This window comes from Ochotona princeps, chromosome 4 (genome assembly GCF_030435755.1).
Source record: "Ochotona princeps isolate mOchPri1 chromosome 4, mOchPri1.hap1, whole genome shotgun sequence".
Classification (NCBI taxonomy): Eukaryota; Metazoa; Chordata; class Mammalia; order Lagomorpha; family Ochotonidae; genus Ochotona; species Ochotona princeps.
In genome coordinates this window covers 105,126,272-105,148,869 of record NC_080835.1, presented here as the reverse complement: position 1 = coordinate 105,148,869, position 22,598 = coordinate 105,126,272, and the positions used below count along the sequence as shown (strand labels likewise).

Sequence of the window (22,598 nt, the reverse complement as noted above, 5' to 3'; positions counted from 1 at the left end):
AGGTTTCTGTGTATTCAGATTCTTTCAATGCTGGAATCATTGCTCTCCATATACAGAATGGAGGCACGTGACGCTGGAAGGAATTAGGAGACGTGGCGGAAAGGAGGACCCAAAGCAATGGCTGTTAATAAAGAAATGACAGGGGCAGGATGGATCAAAAGGGAAAGCTGGAAAGGGGGAGAAGCTCATGAGACATGACCTCATGAAGGTCTGGTCTGTTACACTGAGGCTCATGGTGTTTCTCGTCTATTTCCTCAGGACTTAGTGTTGGATTTTATTTGTTTCTAGAAACATAAACCCATTCTCATTATGGAATACTGGGTCGGCTGGTACAAGAAATGGGGAGATGAGCAGTCTCTTCCAAGGGAGAAAGGTAAGAGTTTGCTGATGCTCTACTCCATGTAAAGATGCCTCCGAGTCGCAGATTATGCACACAAGTCTCCACTAAATAATTCACTCATTCAATCAGAAATCGTTATCAATCTCCTGTTAATTGCAAGCACTCAGTCCCTAAAGATATGCCTTGTGAATATAAAGTACATCACACCCATCCTGCAGTCAGCTTATGATTTAGTGGTGCTAGCAGATCATTAAAATGCAAAACAACCAATAATAATACGGTTTCACATTATGCAGCCTTTTGAAATACTAATCCAGTGTAGTTATGGAAAAGGTGAAAAAGGAATCTGCACAAAGCAAAATGGAAGTTTGTCTTAGACAGTCACATCTCCACAGAAGATGATGGAATAACACCCACCAAAACCAAAGACAAATGCGAGGAACATCCAGTAAAGTAACAGCAGATGACTAAATCAATAAACAACCCATTGCTAAAATGACAGAACAAAATTGCCACCTGTTTGTTTTAACCCTAAATGTAAATGGCTTAAACTCACCAATCAAATATCAAAGATTAGTAGACTGGATTAAAAAACAAAATACATCCATTTTTTGCCTACAGGAGACACATTTCAACAACAAAGATACGCAGAAACTATATCTCATGAATTTTGATTTTTTTGTTAGTTTCATATCTTCAAAACACTTTCGTCTGATTAAATTCTTCACTGACTCATAGATCATACAGCAGCATCATTTTCTTCAAGAAGGTTCTTGATTTTCATTTCTTCAGTACACATTAGTCATTCAGTAGCATGTTATTTAACTTCATGGTGTTAATTTCTTTTTTTTCTCCCTGATTTTGTTTTGTGTCTTTTCATTTAAGTGGATGTATAGTAACTGTGTAATGGAGACTATCATATCCAGATGTGAGGATAAAATGCAGTATGTATATCTACTTCCAGATAAAAAATGAACTCCTAATGAAACTGTTTACTATATCTAGACAATAGGATGCTGGACTCTCTGCTATTGTCCATGCTTACAAAGATGGGCATATGACAGTGTATGAAGAACTATACTATAGTAATAATATAGTGGAACATAGATCCCCAAGGAGTCTTGGGAAGGGGGTAAGGGAAATCCTAGGGTGTATGGAACTGTATCATAAAATGATAGTAATAATAATAAAAATAAAATTAGATGGGAAAAAAAGACAGGACTCTTCCTTCATGATCTAGATTGGGATAACCAGAGAAGTCGAGTCTAAAATAGTGATTATTTCTGAATTGTTAACCATCTGCACCATATTTGCTTGTTATAGCTATTTAAAAATGATTTTATTTTCAGGAAATACTTTTTCTCTCATAGTAGTTATGTGTTAGCATACACAATCATATGTGTGTGTATAGTTTTTAATGATATAAAATATGTGTATCATACAACTTAAACAACAGTAAAATATAAAAATATTCTTTATTAAAAAAAAAGACACCTTCCACTAATTTCCAGTTTGCTCTGTATTCTTTCTTCTGCCTCCACAGAGGTTGAGACAACAGTGTCGGAATTCCTCAAGCTCGAGTTGTCCTTCAATGCATACATGTTCCATGGTGGGACCAACTTTGGCTTCATGAATGGTGCTGCATATGTTGACGATAGGCACAGGGGTGTCGTTACTAGCTATGGCAAGTGTTGGCTAGTGCCTTGGCCTCCCCACACTGATGGGGTGGAATTTCTTAAAGAATGTCCTGCTGGTGTTCTGGGGTCTTGTAGCGTTAGCCTATGATCTATAGAGAATTTTCAAGTCTGTCTTCCTGTTTTTTGTGATGGTTAACTATGTCCCAGCAGTCTGCCATTATAGTGCAAAAGGCTGCCCTGATTTATAGCTCTGTCTTGCTCATCTTGTACACTCACAACTTACCTTCTCTCTCTAAAATATTAAGAAAGATGAGAGAGGATGGGAAAATGGGTGGGAGGGATGGTATGATGGGAGTATCGCTGTGCTCCCTAATCTGTAAATTTGATATACATGAACTTGTTTTTCTTATGTAAATAGGATAGCTTAAAAAGAAAAGAGGATGGTTATTAGGCATAGATATCAGAGTCAGGAATTCAGAGTCAGGGATCAATAGAATAAGAAGGTAAATTGGAGGGGTGGTCCCAATGTCAGACATGGTCAGGTCCCCAGGAGGTGGGGAGTGTTCGTAGGCTGTCGTTACGTGCCTAGCTTCGGCCTGCTATGGAACATTCTGCAGATAGGAGTACATGCCTCTCCTTTTGTCCCTTCCTGTGGTTTGAGACATGTTGTGTAGAGGTTACATGGCATATGACAGAACCCTGGGTGTCTTACAGACTATGATGCTGTGCTGACAGAGGCTGGAGACTACACAGAGAAATATTTCATCCTTCGAGAACTCCTTGGATCTGTCTCAGGTACGCCAGCAACCTCCATGTGGAGGCTGATCTTCTTCATGTGGCATTTTGGGGAACAGAGAAAGGGAAGAGTGTAATGATGCTCTAGAGAACTAAGGCAACCTAATTAAGCTGACCACGGTTTCCCACATCAAAACTGCAGTTTTTGCAGGAGCAAGTCCTAGTCCTTGCATCTTATTTGTTTCAATGAGACATGGAAGTAAAAACTTTGTCTTGCGGGTGAAGATTACACAAGCTCTCGTTTGTAAAGCTCTCAGTGCCATGTGTGACAGGGTAAACCCTTTACGTACAAACGCACTCTGCTTAATTTTAATTATTTAAACATATTTAACCATGTAGTAGCAGCTAGAAACTAGGTAAGGTAAATATGACTTTGATGAAAAAAAAAAGTGAGCCAGACTTCTTCCTCCCAGAGATCACTCACTCAAAACATTAGTTTTGTCACAAATGACTTCATAATCTGCCTGGCGTGTGTAGGTCCTAAACAACTGGGCAGCTGTCAGTTATTGTCTGTGGACTGTCATTGTTGGAGAACCACATACACATTTCAGGATATTGTTCATGTCATTTGTTGTCTTTGGGATATAACGGGTCACGGAGGGGTGGGAAGTCTTGGAGAAGATGTGTTTGTTTCAGACACCTCTCATCCTGTGGACCATTTTCATTGCAGAAACTCCACTGCCCCCACTACCTGAGAATAAGCCCAAGGCTGTGTATCCTTCTGTGACAGTACTATACTGCTTGCCCCTGTGGGAAATTCTCCCATTCTTAAATGCTGTGAGTAAATATGTTTGGCCATTGGAGAGGAGGGAAAGAAGGATTTACTACATTGATTGGGGAGTCAATCAGGAAACTTTGTTTTTTTTTTTTTTTTTTTAAAGATTTTATTGTTATTGGAAAGCCGGATATACAGAGAGGAGGAGAGACAGAGAGGAAGATCTTCCATCCGATGTTTCACTCCCCAAGTGAGCCGCAACGGGCCGGTGCGCGCCAATCCGATGCCGGGAACCAGGAACCTCTTCCAGGTCACCCACACGGGTGCAGGGTCCCAAAGCTTTGGGCCGTCCTCGACTGCTTTCCCAGGCCACAAGCAGGGAGCTGGATGTGAAGTGGAGCTGCCGGGATTAGAACCGGCACCCATATGGGATCCCGGGGCTTTCAAGGCGAGGACTTTAGCCACTAGGCCACGCCGCTGGGCCCAGCAAACTTTGTTTTAAAAACATGAAAACTGATCCTCTGCAGTTTGTTCAAGATTGGAACTGTGCACAAGAGCTACCAGCTCCTTCCATGTGGACGGTGAAGCGGTTTGAGCTTGAGGCACAAATGTGTGGGAAGAGGGATATCTGAGGAGTGGAAAATCTTGTTTGCTAGCTCAGGTGAACCTGTGCAGTGCACTCTGGTTTTTTGCACTGCATAACCCATGTAAGAAAAGTCCTGTGTTTCCCATTTCTGAATCCATGATACTGAGCCTCTGTCTTCACTGACAGTCTCACAGGCCAAGTCAATGAACTGTGGGTTTCTGCTCTGCTTTTCAAATTAGACTACATGTTTCCCCTGAAAAAATGAGAGCTTTTTGAAAAAAAAAATCTCTTGTGTTTAGATGGTGTTCAGCTCCACCGACACTATCTTGCTTAAAATGTGCTCATTGTTACAGTTAAGATGCTAAATGAGTATTTGCTTTTTGATTGCCATTACTTTAGAATGCAATTAATTTACTATTTTGATCAATTCTGATAATTATTTGTGATTGTTCCCTGTTCACTGAGCACCCACCATCTCTTGACTCACTTATCAGAGAGAATATAAAACACAAGTGCATTGTCACATAGCATCAGTCCTTTTATTTTTTATTCAGAACACCCTTGGGGACAAGTATATGGTAAAACAAAACAAAACAAAATGACAGAAGTCTTTGGAGGAAGACTTCAGGCTTCTCATCATTTTGGCTCTTGCTGTGTCTCCTGCACAGCCGGTCAAATCAAAGATCCCAGTCAGTATGGAGAATCTTCCTATAAACAATGGAAGTGGACAGTCCTATGGATTCATCCTCTACGAGACTCCCGTCTGCACTGCAGGCCATCTGTATGTTCATGTTGAAGATACAGCACAGGTGGGTATTTCTGAGATGCTCTGGTTGGTCAGGATGAGGTTTGGCACACCTCTGTCAGTGCGGGAAGGTATTTAGTTACTGGTCCACTTTACCAGCATCTGATGATATTGACAGCATCTGAAATGCAGGGGACATTGGGAATACAAAGAGAAATCCTTTTTTTCCCAAACAAACCAAATTCTGTTGCAACTTGATAACATTCAGGCATCTGTGAGCTCCCTCATAGAAACCTCCTTTTGCCTAAATAATAACCATTCTCCTCCCTTTCTGCATGTGAACCTCTAAGTATGACACTGGCTTTTGTTTTTCAGGTGTTTCTGAATGATACATTAATAGGATTTCTGGATAAGAAGAACCAGGAAGTGAACATTCCTCAATCCACGGTATGTAATTACAGAGCCAGGAAATGCTCTCCTCATATACTCACACAGATTTTCACATTTGTCTTGACTATCCTTGGTGTCTCTCCTGCCGTGGGACCTTAGCTGGAAGAGTGAAGGGCTACAAGCCTAAGGCATCTACCAGGCCCTGGTCCATGAGGACCTATGTAGGTATTTAAACACGAATCACATTTCCCTGTTATGCCCTGAGTCAGTCATCAATCCCTGTTTGGATCTCTGACCAAAGGCAAGTCTTAGCCTGTCTTTCCTAATGTGAGCAGCAGAGCAGAAAGGAAAGACTGAGCAGCGAAGAACACAATGGTGGCCTTATGAGAAAGGGTATACTTTTGGGTTCTGTGAACTTTACTTTCATTTGCTTATCTTTTTATCTCTAACTCGGGGAAAAGTATGATTCATAGAACTGTGCTTGATGGTGTAGTCTCCACAAACTTTTTTTTTCTCCAAGCAGGACTGTCAGATTTTGAGGATTCTGGTGGAGAATGAAGGCCGAATCAATTTCTCATGGAAAATTCAGGAAGAAAATAAAGGTGGGATCTGCCTTGAGAAGCAGGCTTTAGCTTCTCTTCGATTGCTTGAACATAATATTGGGGTGCATTAGATTTGAGAGGAAGAAAGTAACTCCACAGAAAGCAGATACCGATACCTGTCATAAGGCCCAATCTCTTTTTGGGATTCGTAGGCAATGTTTCATACTAGAATTTCAGACAGAAGTCTTGCTTCTTGGTTGCTTCCTGAGCCTCATGGCATCTTCGTGCTTACATTTCTTTGCTCCTCTCTAGAAAATATCCATGCTTCTCTCACATTCCCTCTCCTGCCTTCAGGAATAGTTGGAAATGTTCGCCTCAACGATGTTTTCCTGAATGATTTCACCATTTATTCTCTCGAGATGAAAATGGACTTCTTCAATAGGTATGCTCCTTCTTATTCCCAATGGGTATTTTTAATGTCAGTTGTCTTAGTTCATGTCCTTTTAGTATAATGAAATTTTGGAAGCTAGGCTGTTTGAAAATAATCCTGAAGGTACAAGGATGTGGGTCTAGCCTAGGACTGACTATAGTGAGGTACTCATGGTGCACAACAGCATGTGTAGAAGAGACAAATAGAGAGCTGAATACCCAAGCTCACTGAAATAATCCACCTTGTAGAACAAACATCAACTTATTTTGAAGATAATCATACCATCGTGTAATAACCCCTCACCAGGACCCAGCTTTTAAAGATTGTACCACTTTAAAATTGCACATTAGAGAACAAGATTCCAACACAAGGAAAATTGGGGAAGAATGGCATTCTTTTTCTGGCCTTCAAAGTTCAGAATCCTTGTCAGAATGTGAAGCCATTCACCCCTTTTTAACAGTTCCACAAATCTTAACTTGTTCCAGTATCAGTCAAAAGGGCCAAATGAAAGATCCATCTGCGACTCATCTGAAGGCAAACGCTTTCCATCTGTGAATAAAATATTACTTCTTGGGCGTAATCATGAGATGGTGTGAGGATCAGGGCTCTTATTTTCAAGGAGAGAAATCAGAAGTAGAAAGGAGTCACAGGCTCCTAGCAAGACTGACGTGCAACAAGGCATCCACTGAAAATTAAGTCAAGTGTTCTATGCACACCGTGCTGGAAGGTGTGTCCTCAAGACCTCAGGCAGCCCTGCGGCTGAGGACGTGCTGCTGTCAGCCCAAGTGGCTGAAATCTGCTGGCTTTGTGTGCTAGTGCTTGTAGCTTTCCCAGAGCTGTGTTGCATGCTGCTGTTGGCTTTAATGTTCTAGGGTCTCAGTGCTGGCTGTTCCTCTACCTGACTCCATTGAACATTCTGATGGTGATTTTCATGCAGTGGCTCCCCCTTTGCTTTTGGTACTTGACACTTCTCAGGCTTTTCTTGGGAAGCTTAGTGGAAGTATGTTCTCTAATACCCTTGCCTTGTGCAACTTCAGAGTTAACATCATATGAATGCTGTCACAATTTTATGCTTCCTGCCTTCAGAGTGGCACCAGGAGCCGTGTCTGGCCATAGAGTGCTTTGATGGACAGCTGGGAGCCAATTCTTAAGATGGCCCTAGGCTGAGCGTGAGTAGTGGCCTAGGCCTGCTTCCTGGAACTATGCGTCCCTTGCAGGCTTCTGAGCCTGAGATGGGAGACACGTTGGGATATTTCTGACATGCCACTTGGGCTTTTGTCCCATTGTTTTGAAGTGAAGTATCAGACTTCTTTGTATCCCATTTCCTCAGCAAAAAGCCTCTGGGTGCTACTTATACATTTTTCCTCCATTTTTTAGCCAGCCTGAAAATGTTCTAATCTTTGTTTTGTATTTGATTATGAATTTTGTCTTCAGTTTGAATTTTTCCTCCAATACGTGGACTTCATTGGTTAATGGAAATCAAGCAGTGGCTTTTACACTTTGTTGTACACAAATGTTCTCAACCAGTGTTTCATTAAATTCAGACTTCCAGGAAATCCGTGGGCACAGTTCAGCCAAATTCTTGCTGCTTTGAGACAAGGACGCTCTTGTATTCTGGTTTATACTGATATTGCTAATTTCTAGCAGGGGCTTTGTCAGCATGATCTTTACTATTTTTTCTGTTCTTATCACTGCTTGTACCATGGTGAAAATCAGTTAACCAACCTTGCAGGTGTGATAATTCTTCCCTGATCTTTTTGTCTTCTGGGTCCGTGCCAGCTCTCTCTGACTCCTTTAATAATACCAACCCTTTCTAGCCTATTCCAACGAAATGTTCCAAGACCACACATACGTAATTTCAATGCCACTTCCGCATTTTCTGTTCTCTTTATAGTAACAACCCTAGGGCGGGGTACTGATTTCCTAGCGTAATCTGTTTTACTCTGCTGGGACAAAATACCCAAAGCTGATTTTAAAGAAAGAGAACTATTTGAGTCTCAGATCTGGATACCCAGGAACATATGGTCAGGTCTGGTGAGGCACTCATCATGGGAGGTATTAGGGCTCATGCCTGGTGGGGGCAAACTCACACTGTGGCTGCACAGCACTCCCTTTGCAAGTGAGGAGCCCAATATCCAAAGGGAAGACATAGACTCCAGTGATCATGTTTCAGAATGTGAAATTATACAACAAGCACCCTTGTTGCACTTGGAATACCCCCCACCTCATTGAGAAAGAATCCTAGCACTGTATGGCAGTCTGAGGTCAATACTGAGATGAGAGCCAGAATGCTTTTTCCTTCCCCTCCTGTCTTGGATGTTTCCAGGCTCCGCTCTGCAACTTGGAGTCCTGCTGCAAGTAATCCTCTGGGGCCTACTTTCTACAAGGGGGTCTTGAAGGCTGGTTCTTCTCCCAAGGACACATTCCTGAGCCTCCCGGTAAGCAGCTCCACCTCTTCTCTTCAAATACTGGAACATATTGTGTGTGTGTGCGTGCGTGTGTGTGTGTGTGTGCGCGTGCGTATGTGCGCACGCTTTAAATCATCTCAAAGCAAAACCATAGGGTTTCAGGTGGGAATATTTCCCTTTCTACTTCCATCTGATGTTTCACTCCCCAAGTGAGCTGCAACGGGCCAGTACGCGCCAATCCGATGCCGGGAACCAGGAAGCTCCTCCAGGTCTCCCACGCGGGTGCAGGGTCCCAAGGCTTTGGGCCGTCCTCGACTGCTTTCCCAGGCCACAAGCAGGGAGCTGGATGGGAAGTGGAGCTGCCGGGGTTAGAACCGGTGCCCATATGGGATCCTGGGGCGTTCAAGGTGAGGACTTTAGCCGCTAGGCCACGCCGCCGGGCCCGCATAAACTCTTTATATTGATAAAATTCAAAAATATGAGAAACTAAAACAAAAAGGGGAATGAGCTTAAAAATGTTCTTCTTTAATGTTCTTCTTGATGTCTTACCTAATCTCTAGCTCTGAGATCTTAACACTGCCTACAGTTTTTTATGTGCAATTTTCCCTAAACACAGCACACGCACACTTTTCTCTCTAGAATGATACCATAAATTACACTCTTCAACTTGCTGTTGTTTGGAGAGGAGCGCATATCTTCTAGATATAAACAAATACAGAAATATAAATCTAGAAAATGTGAATGAACTGATCCACAAATTATCCCACTTACTTCTCATTGAGTAAAAAAAGAAACCAGTCATTAGGATTCCTTACGAATGTTGACTTCTTTTCTCCACAGCTAACTACCAACTTAAGTCCTAAACTCCAGCTCAGTACTTTTCAAAATTAAATCATAACCATGAATTCTTTTATAATATGCTGTTTAATGTATTGATTTTGCTTCTGTAGTGATTTGCTAAATTTTAGGGAACAGTATATCCAAGTTATTTAAACAGGGTATTTTGTGAGAAAGTTTGTAAAGGTCAATTCATTTTTTTCAAGGTTAAAGTTTTATTTATTTTATTTTATTTATTATTTTCTGTTTTAGTCAAGGCTTATTTATTTTCTGTTTTCCAGTTAAAGTTTTATCTATTTACTTTATTATTTCTGTTTTCAAGTTTCTTTTGAAAGATGCAATTGTGAATTTTCTTACATATTTTTTAAGGTTTTAAGATATACATTGAAAAAAATCCAGATATTTCACAGTATAGATTTAGAAGTGCAGTAGAACTTCCCACTCGCCCCCCCTTGTGTTTCCCACCTGCCCTCCTTCTTACTTCTTTAATTTTTCCCTTGTTATACTTTCATTTTGTTTCACAACCGCAGGTTTAACGCTACTTTAAGTAAAGATATCAAAAGCCTGTCAAGACTGAAATTCTGCGGTTTGATGATTGTTTACAGCATTTCTCTATCCCACTGAGGAATGGTAGGATGTTTGGCCGTTCCTGAAAGTGTGTTGGAGTTCAGGAGTCTCTTTAGATATAATAATCTATACATGTTAGTGCAATTTAAATTATTTTAATTTCAATTTTATTTAATGTTATTAGTTTTAATCAATGTTCAGATTCAATAAATAAAATTCTGCACATATACTGAGATTGTTGAACTTAGTTGATTGTAGCTATGCGGGTTAATTTTTGAGATCTTTGGTCCATTGGTCTGTGAGTAACTTCCACCTGTGTCAGGGTTTTTTCTAAAAAATTTTTTTGTTATATTATTTTTTATTGATTACATTGTATTATGTGACACAGTTTCATAGGCTCTGGGATTCCCCCAACCCCTCCCCATGCCCTCCCCATGCCCTCCCCCCATGGTGGATTCCTCCACCTTGTTGCATTACCACAGTTCAAATCCAATCATGATTCCTTCATTGCAAGCATAGAGTCCAGCATCTTATTGTCCAGATAAGTTCAACGGTTTCTTGGGGAGACCATCTCTGGTCTGAAGGCAGAGCTGGCAGAATATCATACTGATCAATTAAAAGCTACAACATAATATCAACAACAATTTACAACATTATGGAGTTAATCGACATGGTATTGAGTGACCAATATGTTAGACAAGGCAAGTCCTTAACCACATCCTGTGACTACTTCATTGGCATTTCAATTTTAGTTTATATACAACTGGCTGCTATACACCTTAGAATGGTTATATTCAGCTGTCTCGTGTCTATTTTCATTTTTATATTTAGCAGTTTATAGTATTGAAGCATAATTTTTGCTGAACTTGGCAACTTTTAGGATAGTCCAAACTGGCTTATAACTCTAACAAGGCATATGTTAACAATTGAGGCACAGACAGTTTTAGGAGGGGTGTGCAGAGAAATCTTCAATACATTAGTGAGGAATGACTTATGTTCGTGTCCTACCTAGTGAGATGTATGTGAGTCCAAGCTGACTGTTTCCTGTCTGGTTCTAAGCTTTGTTTATTGGTCTCTGTCCATCTAATCTAACTTTTCAGGGGGGGAGGCCTCTGGAGCGACCCTGATCTGATTTCTTTTTAGGAGCACTAATTGCCATGAACTTCCCTCCTCACACTGATTTTTCTGTATTCACTAAGTTTTCAAGTGTTCTGTCATGTTCATTCATGTATCTTTGTCAGTGAAGTGTGTTCCTTGTTTAGTAAGCAGGTATTGCCAGTCAATGTCTTTAGACCGTCTATGTCTTTAGATTGGATCATTTAAGACATTTGCATTCAGTGCTGCTGCTGACATGTAATGAATTGTTCCTCACATTTTCCATAAGTATTCTCATTGCTTACTTTGGATTTCAAAGGTAGGTTTTTTTTTAAAGATTTATTTATTTTTATTGGAAAGGCGGATATACAGAGAGGAAGAGAAACGGAGAGAAGATCTTCCGTCTGATGGTTCACTCTCCAAGTGACTGCAATGGCCGGTGCTGTGCCGATCCGAAGCCAGGAGCCAGGAGCTCTTCCGGGTCTCCCACGTGGGTGCAGGGTCCCAAGGCCCTGGGCCGTTCTCAACTGCTTTCCCAGGCCACAAGCAGGGAGCTGGATGGGAGGCAGGGCCACCGGGATTAGAACAGGCACCATATGGAATCCCGGCACATGCAAGGCGAGGACTTTAACCATTACGCTATCATGCTGGGCCCTCAAAGTTAGTTTTACTAGGAAACTTTCAGTCTTCGTTCTTTATGGTGGTTATTCTCTGTTTTTGTGTGTAGTGCATCTCATTTTTGGACATTTCTTTTTGTTATTTTTTTTTTGATGATGTGATTTTGTAGGTATAGGGATTCCCCCCTCACCCTCCTTTCCTCTATCCCCATTCTCCCCCCTCACTGTTTTGTTTTTTAATTTTATTTATTTTTATGGAAAAGCAGATATACAGAGAGGAGCAGAGGAGGAGAGGTAGATCTTCTGTCCGTTGATTCATTCCCAAGTGACCACAATGGTTGGAACTGAGCCGATCCGAAGCCAGAAGCCTTTTCAGGGTCTCCCACACGGGTGCAGGGTCCCAAAGCATTGGGCCATCCTCGACTACTTTCCCAGGCCACAAGCAGGAACTGGATGGGAAGCAGGGCTGCTGGGATTAGAACTGGCGCCCATATGGGATCCCAGTGCATTCAAGGCGAGGACCTTATAACCGCTACGCTATCACGCCGGGCCATGCTCCTCCCTTCTCTCTTTCCCCATATTATTACAATGTACACTCCTTCAGCAAGACTCACAAGCCCAACATTCTGCTATGCAAGTTTATCCTGGCATTGTAGCTGTAGGCAACGGTAGAAGCTCCAATATCATATTGTCTAAGTACCTTAAACAGCTTCATTGTGAGTCCTGCTTTATTCAGGAGTAGAGATGCATTCCACAATATATCTTAACTTCCTGTTATGTTAGTCTGTGTTATATAGTTCATCTATAAGAACATATGTATATACATGTTCACTTACATATCTACTTGGTTTGAATTTTGCATGGATGTTGCCTTATACCAGAGAGAACATATGATATTTTTATTTTGGGGATTGACATACTTCACTGAGCATAATGGTTTCCTGTTGGCACCGTTTTGTTACAAGTAATGCAGGCGAACCGAATCCGAAAGTCACATAAATAGATCATACATGGTGACCAGGCAGGATTTATCCAAGCAATGCATTCACAATCAAGAGACATTGTCAATCACATCAAGAATAACAGGACACAAGTCTTAGGTCCCTCTCCACGCATGCAGAGAAAGCATGCCGTAAGATTCAGGACTGCTTTGTGATAGAAGCATCCACAAGTTAGATATAGGAGGCAGGAATATCAAAATCATGAAGACACTTTGTGACAAACCAATAGCCAATATTGTAGTAAATGGCTAAAAAGTCAGAGCACCTCTCTTCAGATCAGAAAATGTTGTTACTATTTTGATTCCTCTTTTGTCACTGTTATTGGATGTAGAACAGGGAGTTTTAGCAAAAGCATTTAGGGGTAAGAAAGAAAGGGCTTTGAAATTGGAAATGAAAGATCAAATGGTCTCTGTTTGCACATGACATAATGTTATGCATACAAAAACCTAAACACCCCACCAGAAAGTTGTTATAGTAAGTTGCAGACTACAAAATAAGCATACAACAGTCTGTAGGTTTTATACATTAATAGTGAACTCAGACTCCATGATGGACTGTGACAATCAGTGGCTTCTTCAATGACCTAATCGAGCTGGGAGGGATGTGACTGGCAGCGATCCATAACTGGAAGACTATTAAGACCACTTGAGCAAGTATCTCAGCATGCCCCACATCTGGGACCTTGGGCGGGTGGGAGACTGGGTGGGGATTCTCCCTCAATATCCCCCTTCACCTCAGATACATAAATAATATAATAAAAAAATATATATATATATAAAATAGTGAACTCACTGTAAGAAAAACGAAGGAAGAAATTTCATTCAGAATAGCCAGAAAAATTAAAATATTTAATGATAAATTTACCTAAACAAATGAAAGAAAGATCTTTACTATGAAAATTAAGAGTTAAGAAATCAAGGAAACAAAAAAATTAAAAAATGTTCTTTGCTCACAGATTGAGAGTTAATATAATTAAAATGTATTTATTACTTTGAGAAATCAACAGATTCTTATGAATACATAACATCTTTACAAATTTAGGGAAAAAAAAACTCTAAAACTTATAAGGAGTCCCCCAAAACCCAGCGTGAAATTGAGCAAGAAAAATCAAGGTGGAGGAATCAGTCTCTGCCTTCAAAACTCTAATGATTAAAATACCATGGGCCCGGCGGCGTGGCCTAGCGGCTAAAGTCCTCGCCTTGAAAGCCCTGGGAGCCCATATGGGCGCCGGTTCTAATCCCGGCAGCTCCACTTCCCATCCAGCTCCCTGCTTGTGGCCTGGGAAAGCAGTTGAGGACGGCCCAATGCATTGGGACCCTGCACCCGTGTGGGAGACCCGGAAGAGGTTCCAGGTTCCTGGCTTCAGATCGGCGCATACTGGCCCGTTGCGGCTCACTTGGGGAGTGAATCATTAGACGGAAGATCTTCCTCTCTGTCTCTCCTCTCTGTATATCTGACTTTGTAATAAAATAAATAAATCTTTTAAAAAAATAGCATGGTGAAGGTGCAAACCCTGAAAACAGGTCAACGGAACAAAATAAAGACTAGATATTTCACCTACATTTTTCTAGCCTGCTGATTTTTGACAAACGTGCTCAGAGCAGACGTTGGGGTAAGGGTAATCTCTTCAGCAAATGACGTTTACAAAGCTGGATGCATGTATGGAGAGAATCAAATTATTTACATGCAACTCACCACCTAGAAAATCAACTCAAGACAAATCTTATTTCCATATCCATCAAGTCATTTTACGGAGTTTAGTAGGAACATTTGGTCAACTGACATTTAAGTTACAGCTCTATTATTGCCATTTTGATACTGTTTTCTCTTTTCTTTGTCTTTTTCCTTTCTTCCTTCCTCCCTTCCTTCATTTATTGTTTTCATTATTTCTTCATGTATTACTGTCTTTAAATGTAGTCAAGTGATTTATTAGTGACATATTTTGTTTGCTTTTATTTTTACTATTTTTTTTTCTGGCTACCAAGAAGTTTACAAAAGCTTCTTTTGAGTATAACAAGCTATTTTGAAATCAGAATACAAAATTGAGATAAAAAGGAGGGCCTGGCATGGTAGCCTAGAGGCTAAAGTCTTCGGCTTGCAAGCCCAGGATCCCATATGGGAGCCGGTTCTAATCCTGGAGGCCCCACTTCCCATCCAGCTCCCTGCTTGTGCCTTGGGAAAGCAGTCGAGGACGGCCCAAGGCTTTGGGACCTGCACCCATGTGGGAGATTCACAAGAAGCTCCTGGCTCCTGGCATTGGATTGGCTCATCTCGGCCATTGCAGCTACTTGGCGGTGGGGTGTGTGTGTGTGAGTGTGTGTGAATCAACAGATGGAAGATCTACCTTTCTATCTCTCCTCTCTGTATAGCTTTCCAATAGAAATAATTAAATCCCCCAAAATGAGATAACAAGGAATATACAAAAGAATCAAGTGTTATCAACTCAGAATATCATCAAACTGGACCTGAAATTTAAGAAAGAAAGAAAGGATATACAAAGCAACCAGAAAAAATGTGAATAAAAGATTTGTAGTTTGAACCTGCTACAATGGCTCAGTGGCTAAATCCTTACATGTGCCAAGATCCCATATGGGCACCAGTTCATGTCCTGCCTGCTCCGCTTTCCATCCAGCCCCCTGCTTATGACCTGGGAAAACAGCAGAGGATGTACCAAAGCCTTGAGATCCTGCACCTGCATGGGAGACCTGAAAGAGGCTCCAGGCTCCTGGCTTCAGATTCTCTCAATTGCAGACATTGCGGCCACTCAGAGAGTGGACCAGCAGGCAGAAGTTCTTGCTCTCTGTTAATCTGCCTTGCCAATAAAAATAAGTAAATCTGTAAAAAAAAAATTTGGTTTGCACCAGTTAAGCAAAGCACATGTCATTATTTAATAAATGAGGACATTTGGTACCAGGGGCTGTCAGCTTGAAGCCTAGCTGCAGCTGTATCTAGCTTGCCTCCACCCTCCTCCAATTTGAGATAAGATTTTTGCCTGGATGGAGGTGATGGGGTAATCTGTCCCAGGATCCCACTCAGGGCATAGAACTCTCTTTCCTGGAGGAGCAGCATTGCAAGCCTTCCCTACCACCAATAACCAAGGACATATTTAAAAGGTTCTCTGTTATTCAATGTTTATTCCTTTAATCTTTTTTTTTTTTTTTTTTTTAATGTATAATCCATTTTATTGTATTGTTGTTGACAATCTTTACATAGTTAACTATAGTTGAAGGAAAATCAAGAAAGAGAAGGAAAAAAAAAAAAAAAGGTTCAGGGGGATAGGGAGGTGGGCAATGCTATTATGTCCATATTGTTTCCATCATGTATCTGAGGTAAAAGGGGATATTGAGGGAGAAGCCCCACCCGGTTTCCCGCCCACCCCAAGTCCCATATGTGGGGCATGCTCTGAGATATGTGCTCAAGTGGAGTTAATAGTTCTCCAGTTATGAGTCACTGCCAGTTTCGCTCGATGAGGTGGTCCACTGATTGATATGGTCCATCATGAAGTCTCCATTTGTCCCATATTTCGCTGCCAACATGTAGCTGAGATGAGTGATTGTCCTATTCTGTCTTCTGTCTTTTCTTGGTTAGAATTCTGAGTCCAGCAGTTCAAGTGGGGAGATCTCCAAAGATACTTTGAGGTATTCTCAGACCAGATTCTTGTATGTTCTAGCAAGCACAGGGCCCGGCACAGTCCATCACCCTGATCAGCTGGTGGTTGCAATTGCTGTGTTGGTTCTGTTTTCAGTCCCGAGTTGCACTGGAACCAATGGGTGTTGCAGTCCAGTCTGGTTCGGCCCTTACATCAACCAGTGGGAGCTGCAGCCTAGTCGGGGCGACCCACAATAACCCCCACCAAGCCTGCCCCCTACCCTGGTTTGCCAATTTGTGTAGCAGAAGACCAGTCTGTCCCCCATCCCATTTGGCTCTGGTACTTGTCAATGGGTATTAAAGCTTAGTTCTATCTAATCGACTCAACCATCCAGCCCTCACAGATGTTGTTGAGTGCCTCTGTCTAGCCATCCCAGCCCCCGTCCTAGTTTTCATGCCCTCCCACGGGAATAGTGACCCAAGAAGGGGGAACCCACTTTTTCCCTCCCAGGTCTCTCTGTCCCGGTTTATGCACTCTTTAGGTGGTCCTGTGATTTGACTCGACAGAATTAGTCCCCAGTGCCAGCTTCTGCCAGCTGGTGCTGTGGCCCTGATCTAGTCCACATGCAGCGCACAGGTGTTGTAGCCTTGCTTAGTCGTGTCTGTCTCTATCCCAGCCAACACTCTCCAGTGGGAGTGGTTGTCCAGCGAGGGGACCAGCCCCTTAACCCCCCCGCCAGCTCTGCCCCTCCCTTCCTGGATCTCACGTGTGCTGGATGGGTGTTGCATTCATATCCAGTACAGGCAACCACGCCCTGGCGTTCCAGAATGTGTACTGGTTTTGTCGCAACCAAACCCGGCCCATTCCACACTCTGTTCTGGTGATCGGATTTGCCAGAGGATGACATGAACTGATTCAGCCTGGCCTGCTCCTGACCCATGCCGAATGCATGCCAGTGGGAAACTTTCCATGGCCTATTCTGGGCTGTTTCCAATCATGCTTCTCGCGCTTACCTGCAGGGACTGTGTCCTGCCAGAGGAGTTGCCCAGGCTCCTCCATCAGAACCCCTCCCAATGCCAGATTTTGCGCTTGCCAGGGGGTTCTTGAGCCAACCCTACTCAGTTCACCTCCTGTCCTAGCAGGAACAGTGGCTTTTCCTGGCTGGCTTTCACCCCATTCTGACTCTTGTTGTTGGATGTTTCAGCCCAGCCATGGCTCGTCCATACCCACATACAGCTCACACATGGCTCAGAAGGGGATTGAGACCCAGCTTAGTCAGTCCCACATCTACCCTGTTTCTCCATAACACCAGGTGGTGCTGGGATCTGAACCGGCCTGGTGCATCCAATCCCAGCCCACACTAGTGCCTCGGGTGACTACAACTGTTTCCTAGATAGAACGCAGCCCCCATTCCAGCACATACACCCCTTGGTGGGAACCTCATCCCAGCTGTGGCTTCCCAGATTGGGACCAGTCCTAGCTGTAAATCACGCACCTGCACGTGGTTGCTCCGAGGACCATTAGGTGCCAGCCTGCTACACAAGCCGGAGCTTATCTTTTACTTGATAGGTGTTCAAAGCTCAGCATTATTAAGGGATTGGAAGTTCTTCAAAGGAAGAGTTACTGGCATTGGGAATTTTTAGGATTGACTCAGATCCCAGAAACAGTGGGGTCACTCTAGAGCTATCTCAGCAGCGATTCAGATGTCCAATACCCCAGAGCTCCCCGGCCGGGCGGCCAGTAGGCACAGCCTGGCGCCAAATGGCGCACTGGCCGCCCTGGCCCAGCCCGCCATGAGCCATGGGCACATGGCGGACTGGGTTCGGGATCCGAGCTAGACGTCCTCTCCCGCAGCCCTCGGCTTGCCTCTGGCAGCCGGAAGTTAAATCCTGCAGGCCCGAGGTTGCGCCCCTCCCCAATCCCGTTCACCCACCACCCAATGAGGGTGTTGGGTGGGTCCCGGACATGCCCAGTCACGGAGGCCTCCCCCCTCGGCGTACTCACCCCAGAAGGAAGCAGGCCGCACCCAGGCATGTCCGGGCCCAGCCCGCCATGAGCCATGGGCACATGGCGGACTGGGTTCGGGATCCGAGCTAGACGTCCTCTCCCGCAGCCCTCGGCTCGCCTCTGGCAGCCGGAAGTTAAATCCTGCAGGCCCGAGGTTGCGCCCCTCCCCAATCCCGTTCACCCACCACCCAATGAGGGTGTTGGGTGGGTCCCGGACATGCCCAGTCACGGAGGCCTCCCCCCTCGGCGTACTCACCCCAGAAGGAAGCAGGCCGCACCCAGGCATGTCCGGGCCCAGCCCGCCATGAGCCATGGGCACATGGCGGACTGGGTTCGGGATCCGAGCTAGACGTCCTCTCCCGCAGCCCTCGGCTCGCCTCTGGCAGCCGGAAGTTAAATCCTGCAGGCCCGAGGTTGCGCCCCTCCCCAATCCCGTTCACCCACCACCCAATGAGGGTGTTGGGTGGGTCCCGGACATGCCCAGTCACGGAGGCCTCCCCCCTCGGCGTACTCACCCCAGAAGGAAGCAGGCCGCACCCAGGCATGTCCGGGCCCAGCCCGCCATGAGCCATGGGCACATGGCGGACTGGGTTCGGGATCCGAGCTAGACGTCCTCTCCCGCAGCCCTCGGCTCGCCTCTGGCAGCCGGAAGTTAAATCCTGCAGGCCCGAGGTTGCGCCCCTCCCCAATCCCGTTCACCCACCACCCAATGAGGGTGTTGGGTGGGTCCCGGACATGCCCAGTCACGGAGGCCTCCCCCCTCGGCGTACTCACCCCAGAAGGAAGCAGGCCGCACCCAGGCATGTCCGGGCCCAGCCCGCCATGAGCCATGGGCACATGGCGGACTGGGTTCGGGATCCGAGCTAGACGTCCTCTCCCGCAGCCCTCGGCTCGCCTCTGGCAGCCGGAAGTTAAATCCTGCAGGCCCGAGGTTGCGCCCCTCCCCAATCCCGTTCACCCACCACCCAATGAGGGTGTTGGGTGGGTCCCGGACATGCCCAGTCACGGAGGCCTCCCCCCTCGGCGTACTCACCCCAGAAGGAAGCAGGCCGCACCCAGGCATGTCCGGGCCCAGCCCGCCATGAGCCATGGGCACATGGCGGACTGGGTTCGGGATCCGAGCTAGACGTCCTCTCCCGCAGCCCTCGGCTCGCCTCTGGCAGCCGGAAGTTAAATCCTGCAGGCCCGAGGTTGCGCCCCTCCCCAATCCCGTTCACCCACCACCCAATGAGGGTGTTGGGTGGGTCCCGGACATGCCCAGTCACGGAGGCCTCCCCCCTCGGCGTACTCACCCCAGAAGGAAGCAGGCCGCACCCAGGCATGTCCGGGCCCAGCCCGCCATGAGCCATGGGCACATGGCGGACTGGGTTCGGGATCCGAGCTAGACGTCCTCTCCCGCAGCCCTCGGCTCGCCTCTGGCAGCCGGAAGTTAAATCCTGCAGGCCCGAGGTTGCGCCCCTCCCCAATCCCGTTCACCCACCACCCAATGAGGGTGTTGGGTGGGTCCCGGACATGCCCAGTCACGGAGGCCTCCCCCCTCGGCGTACTCACCCCAGAAGGAAGCAGGCCGCACCCAGGCATGTCCGGGCCCAGCCCGCCATGAGCCATGGGCACATGGCGGACTGGGTTCGGGATCCGAGCTAGACGTCCTCTCCCGCAGCCCTCGGCTCGCCTCTGGCAGCCGGAAGTTAAATCCTGCAGGCCCGAGGTTGCGCCCCTCCCCAATCCCGTTCACCCACCACCCAATGAGGGTGTTGGGTGGGTCCCGGACATGCCCAGTCACGGAGGCCTCCCCCCTCGGCGTACTCACCCCAGAAGGAAGCAGGCCGCACCCAGGCATGTCCGGGCCCAGCCCGCCATGAGCCATGGGCACATGGCGGACTGGGTTCGGGATCCGAGCTAGACGTCCTCTCCCGCAGCCCTCGGCTCGCCTCTGGCAGCCGGAAGTTAAATCCTGCAGGCCCGAGGTTGCGCCCCTCCCCAATCCCGTTCACCCACCACCCAATGAGGGTGTTGGGTGGGTCCCGGACATGCCCAGTCACGGAGGCCTCCCCCCTCGGCGTACTCACCCCAGAAGGAAGCAGGCCGCACCCAGGCATGTCCGGGCCCAGCCCGCCATGAGCCATGGGCACATGGCGGACTGGGTTCGGGATCCGAGCTAGACGTCCTCTCCCGCAGCCCCTATTCCTTTAATCTTACGGAGCTCTGAGCAGCTCTTCTCTATTTTTCAGAAAGCTCTTTCTGAAAGAAAAGCTGGTCCTAACCACCTGGGTGTTTCCTTAGTTTCTTCCCTCTGTTCTTACTGTATTCCTGCAAATTCTGATTATATTATTTGTCGATCAGTAAAGATTATATAGATTTTTATCAGTAGCATTGTCCACCTCTGCTGTTTATTACTGAAAGGAAGAAAGAATGGTACCATTATCTGTACCTTGCTCATTCCACATGTATTTCTCTCTTTTACTCATGAGCAGCAGGGCTTGATTTCTAGGTTACATCACATTCTAAACTCAGCAACAGTTTTCATTGTTGCAAAGCACCTCAGTCCTGCTTTCCTCTCCCCAGATGCCTTACATTTTCCCTTGCCTGAATGAACCCAGTCCTATGACTCTTCTCTGTTGTTTTTAGGACTGGAATAATGGCTTTGTGTTCATCAATGGCCGTAACCTTGGACGATATTGGAACATCGGACCCCAGAAGACACTTTATCTCCCTGGTGTCTGGCTTCATCCAGGAGATAACGAGGTGAGGCTACTGAACCCTTACCTAGTGGTCCACACAACCTCACATTGACCTTTTGCCAAAATGGGAATCTCTATGTCTTGCTCATCATGTCATAAATAGTTTTAGCCTTTCTTATTGTTGACATTTTTTTTTGTTCCTAGATTATACTGCTGGAGAAACTAATGGCTGGCACATCAATCAAATTTACAAATAAACACGATCTGTAAGAGTGTTTCTAAAATCGTTTCTGAGGAAGAAGACATCTTGTTGGAATTTTTTATAGCAAGAAAAATGCGAAAATGATCTAGAATCAATGAGATTTAAATGTGCTTTATAGTGCACCTGCATGCTACCTATTTTCAGACTTTAAAAGGTTTCAAAATCATTAATGACAGTATTTTCTAGTGAAGATTTATTGCTCATTATGTGCTTATTCTCTACTCAAGTGTGCTGTCAAGTCAGCTATGAATAAAAATCAGCTAAAATTTTTCTTCTGCTTCATGATATTCAAGTGGACAAATGGGTGAAGGTCTCCAGAGTGGAGGAGAGTGGTGATGCTGTTGTCCTCATGCCAGAGACAGTGTAGAACCTCATGACTGGCAAGTGTGTGTGTGTGTGTGCAGGCATGCGCATGATGTAGGAGGAGGGATGGAGAGAACAATGAACAATGGACAGTGTCCCCAGGGATTTCTCTGCAAACTTACATAGTGGAAAGTTATCAGAGAAGACAGTGAAATTTGCTACCTTGTCTAAGATACGTCAGAAGCCACCATGGAGCCCGCCATGTCTTTTACCTCATTAGTTGACAGGATATAGTCAAGACTTACTGAGATTTTTCACATATTTGTGATTAGTGTCAGTAATCAAACCATTGTCAAATGGTCTTAAGAAGCTAAAAAGTTCTTCTAAACAAGACACAGTACTTCCTCTAAATTCAAACAATTGTATAATAACAAATGAATGCCATTTTATTAAATATTGTTCTGTGGTGGGACTTAAGATTATTTAGAAACTACTGGTACCTACAGTAACGAAGGAATCGCATGTTAGAAATGACAACAGAGTCAGATGACTTTCTCTATACTTCCTCAGCTGCATGGCCGTGTCACTGAAGAACTGGGCCATGTGACCACTCAGTTCTTCTAAAAATATAGATTCTCTGGGTGTGTAGCTTCTAATTTAGGAACCCTGTGGGGACTAACAAAAGAGAGAAAAACAGAGCGTGTGCTGCTGCTGATGACATTACCGCTCAGCTGTGACACACGCATTGACTTCACTACTCAAAAATGCACCTTTTCCATTCCCCCGAAACATGAAGCATCCAAGCTCTTCATATTGTAGGCAAAACTTGTTTTATACTCTCTTTAAATAAAAACAATGGTAGCAGATTTAAGGTACTACTGTATTGTTTATCTGAAATCCCTTAAAACAAGAAACTTTAACCATCAGATCCAAAAATATGTGTGTGGAGTAATGCTGCATTTTAAATTCATAGAAATCCTCTCTAGATTGTTGTGTGCGCTCAGCTTTTATTTCTATGGAAGAATAGTCATGTCTTTCAGCAAGTATCATG

General features: G+C 44.8%; 1 protein-coding gene across 1 annotated transcript in view; it reads left to right on the top strand.

Annotated features, from left to right (window-relative positions):
- LOC101532403 (beta-galactosidase-1-like protein 3) overlaps window positions 1-21,452 on the top strand; it is a 49,273-nt gene extending 27,821 nt beyond the window's left edge. Inside the window, exons 9-19 of the mRNA XM_058662336.1 lie at window positions 289-373; window positions 1,884-2,006; window positions 2,692-2,772; window positions 3,443-3,549; window positions 4,742-4,882; window positions 5,194-5,265; window positions 5,732-5,810; window positions 6,105-6,192; window positions 8,507-8,618; window positions 20,930-21,046; window positions 21,187-21,452. Of these exons, the coding sequence (XP_058518319.1) occupies window positions 289-373; window positions 1,884-2,006; window positions 2,692-2,772; window positions 3,443-3,549; window positions 4,742-4,882; window positions 5,194-5,265; window positions 5,732-5,810; window positions 6,105-6,192; window positions 8,507-8,618; window positions 20,930-21,046; window positions 21,187-21,252 (1,071 nt within the window). The 3' untranslated portion in view covers window positions 21,253-21,452. The remainder of the gene's footprint in view (window positions 1-288; window positions 374-1,883; window positions 2,007-2,691; window positions 2,773-3,442; window positions 3,550-4,741; window positions 4,883-5,193; window positions 5,266-5,731; window positions 5,811-6,104; window positions 6,193-8,506; window positions 8,619-20,929; window positions 21,047-21,186) is intronic.
- The last annotated feature ends 1,146 nt before the right edge of the window (window positions 21,453-22,598 follow it).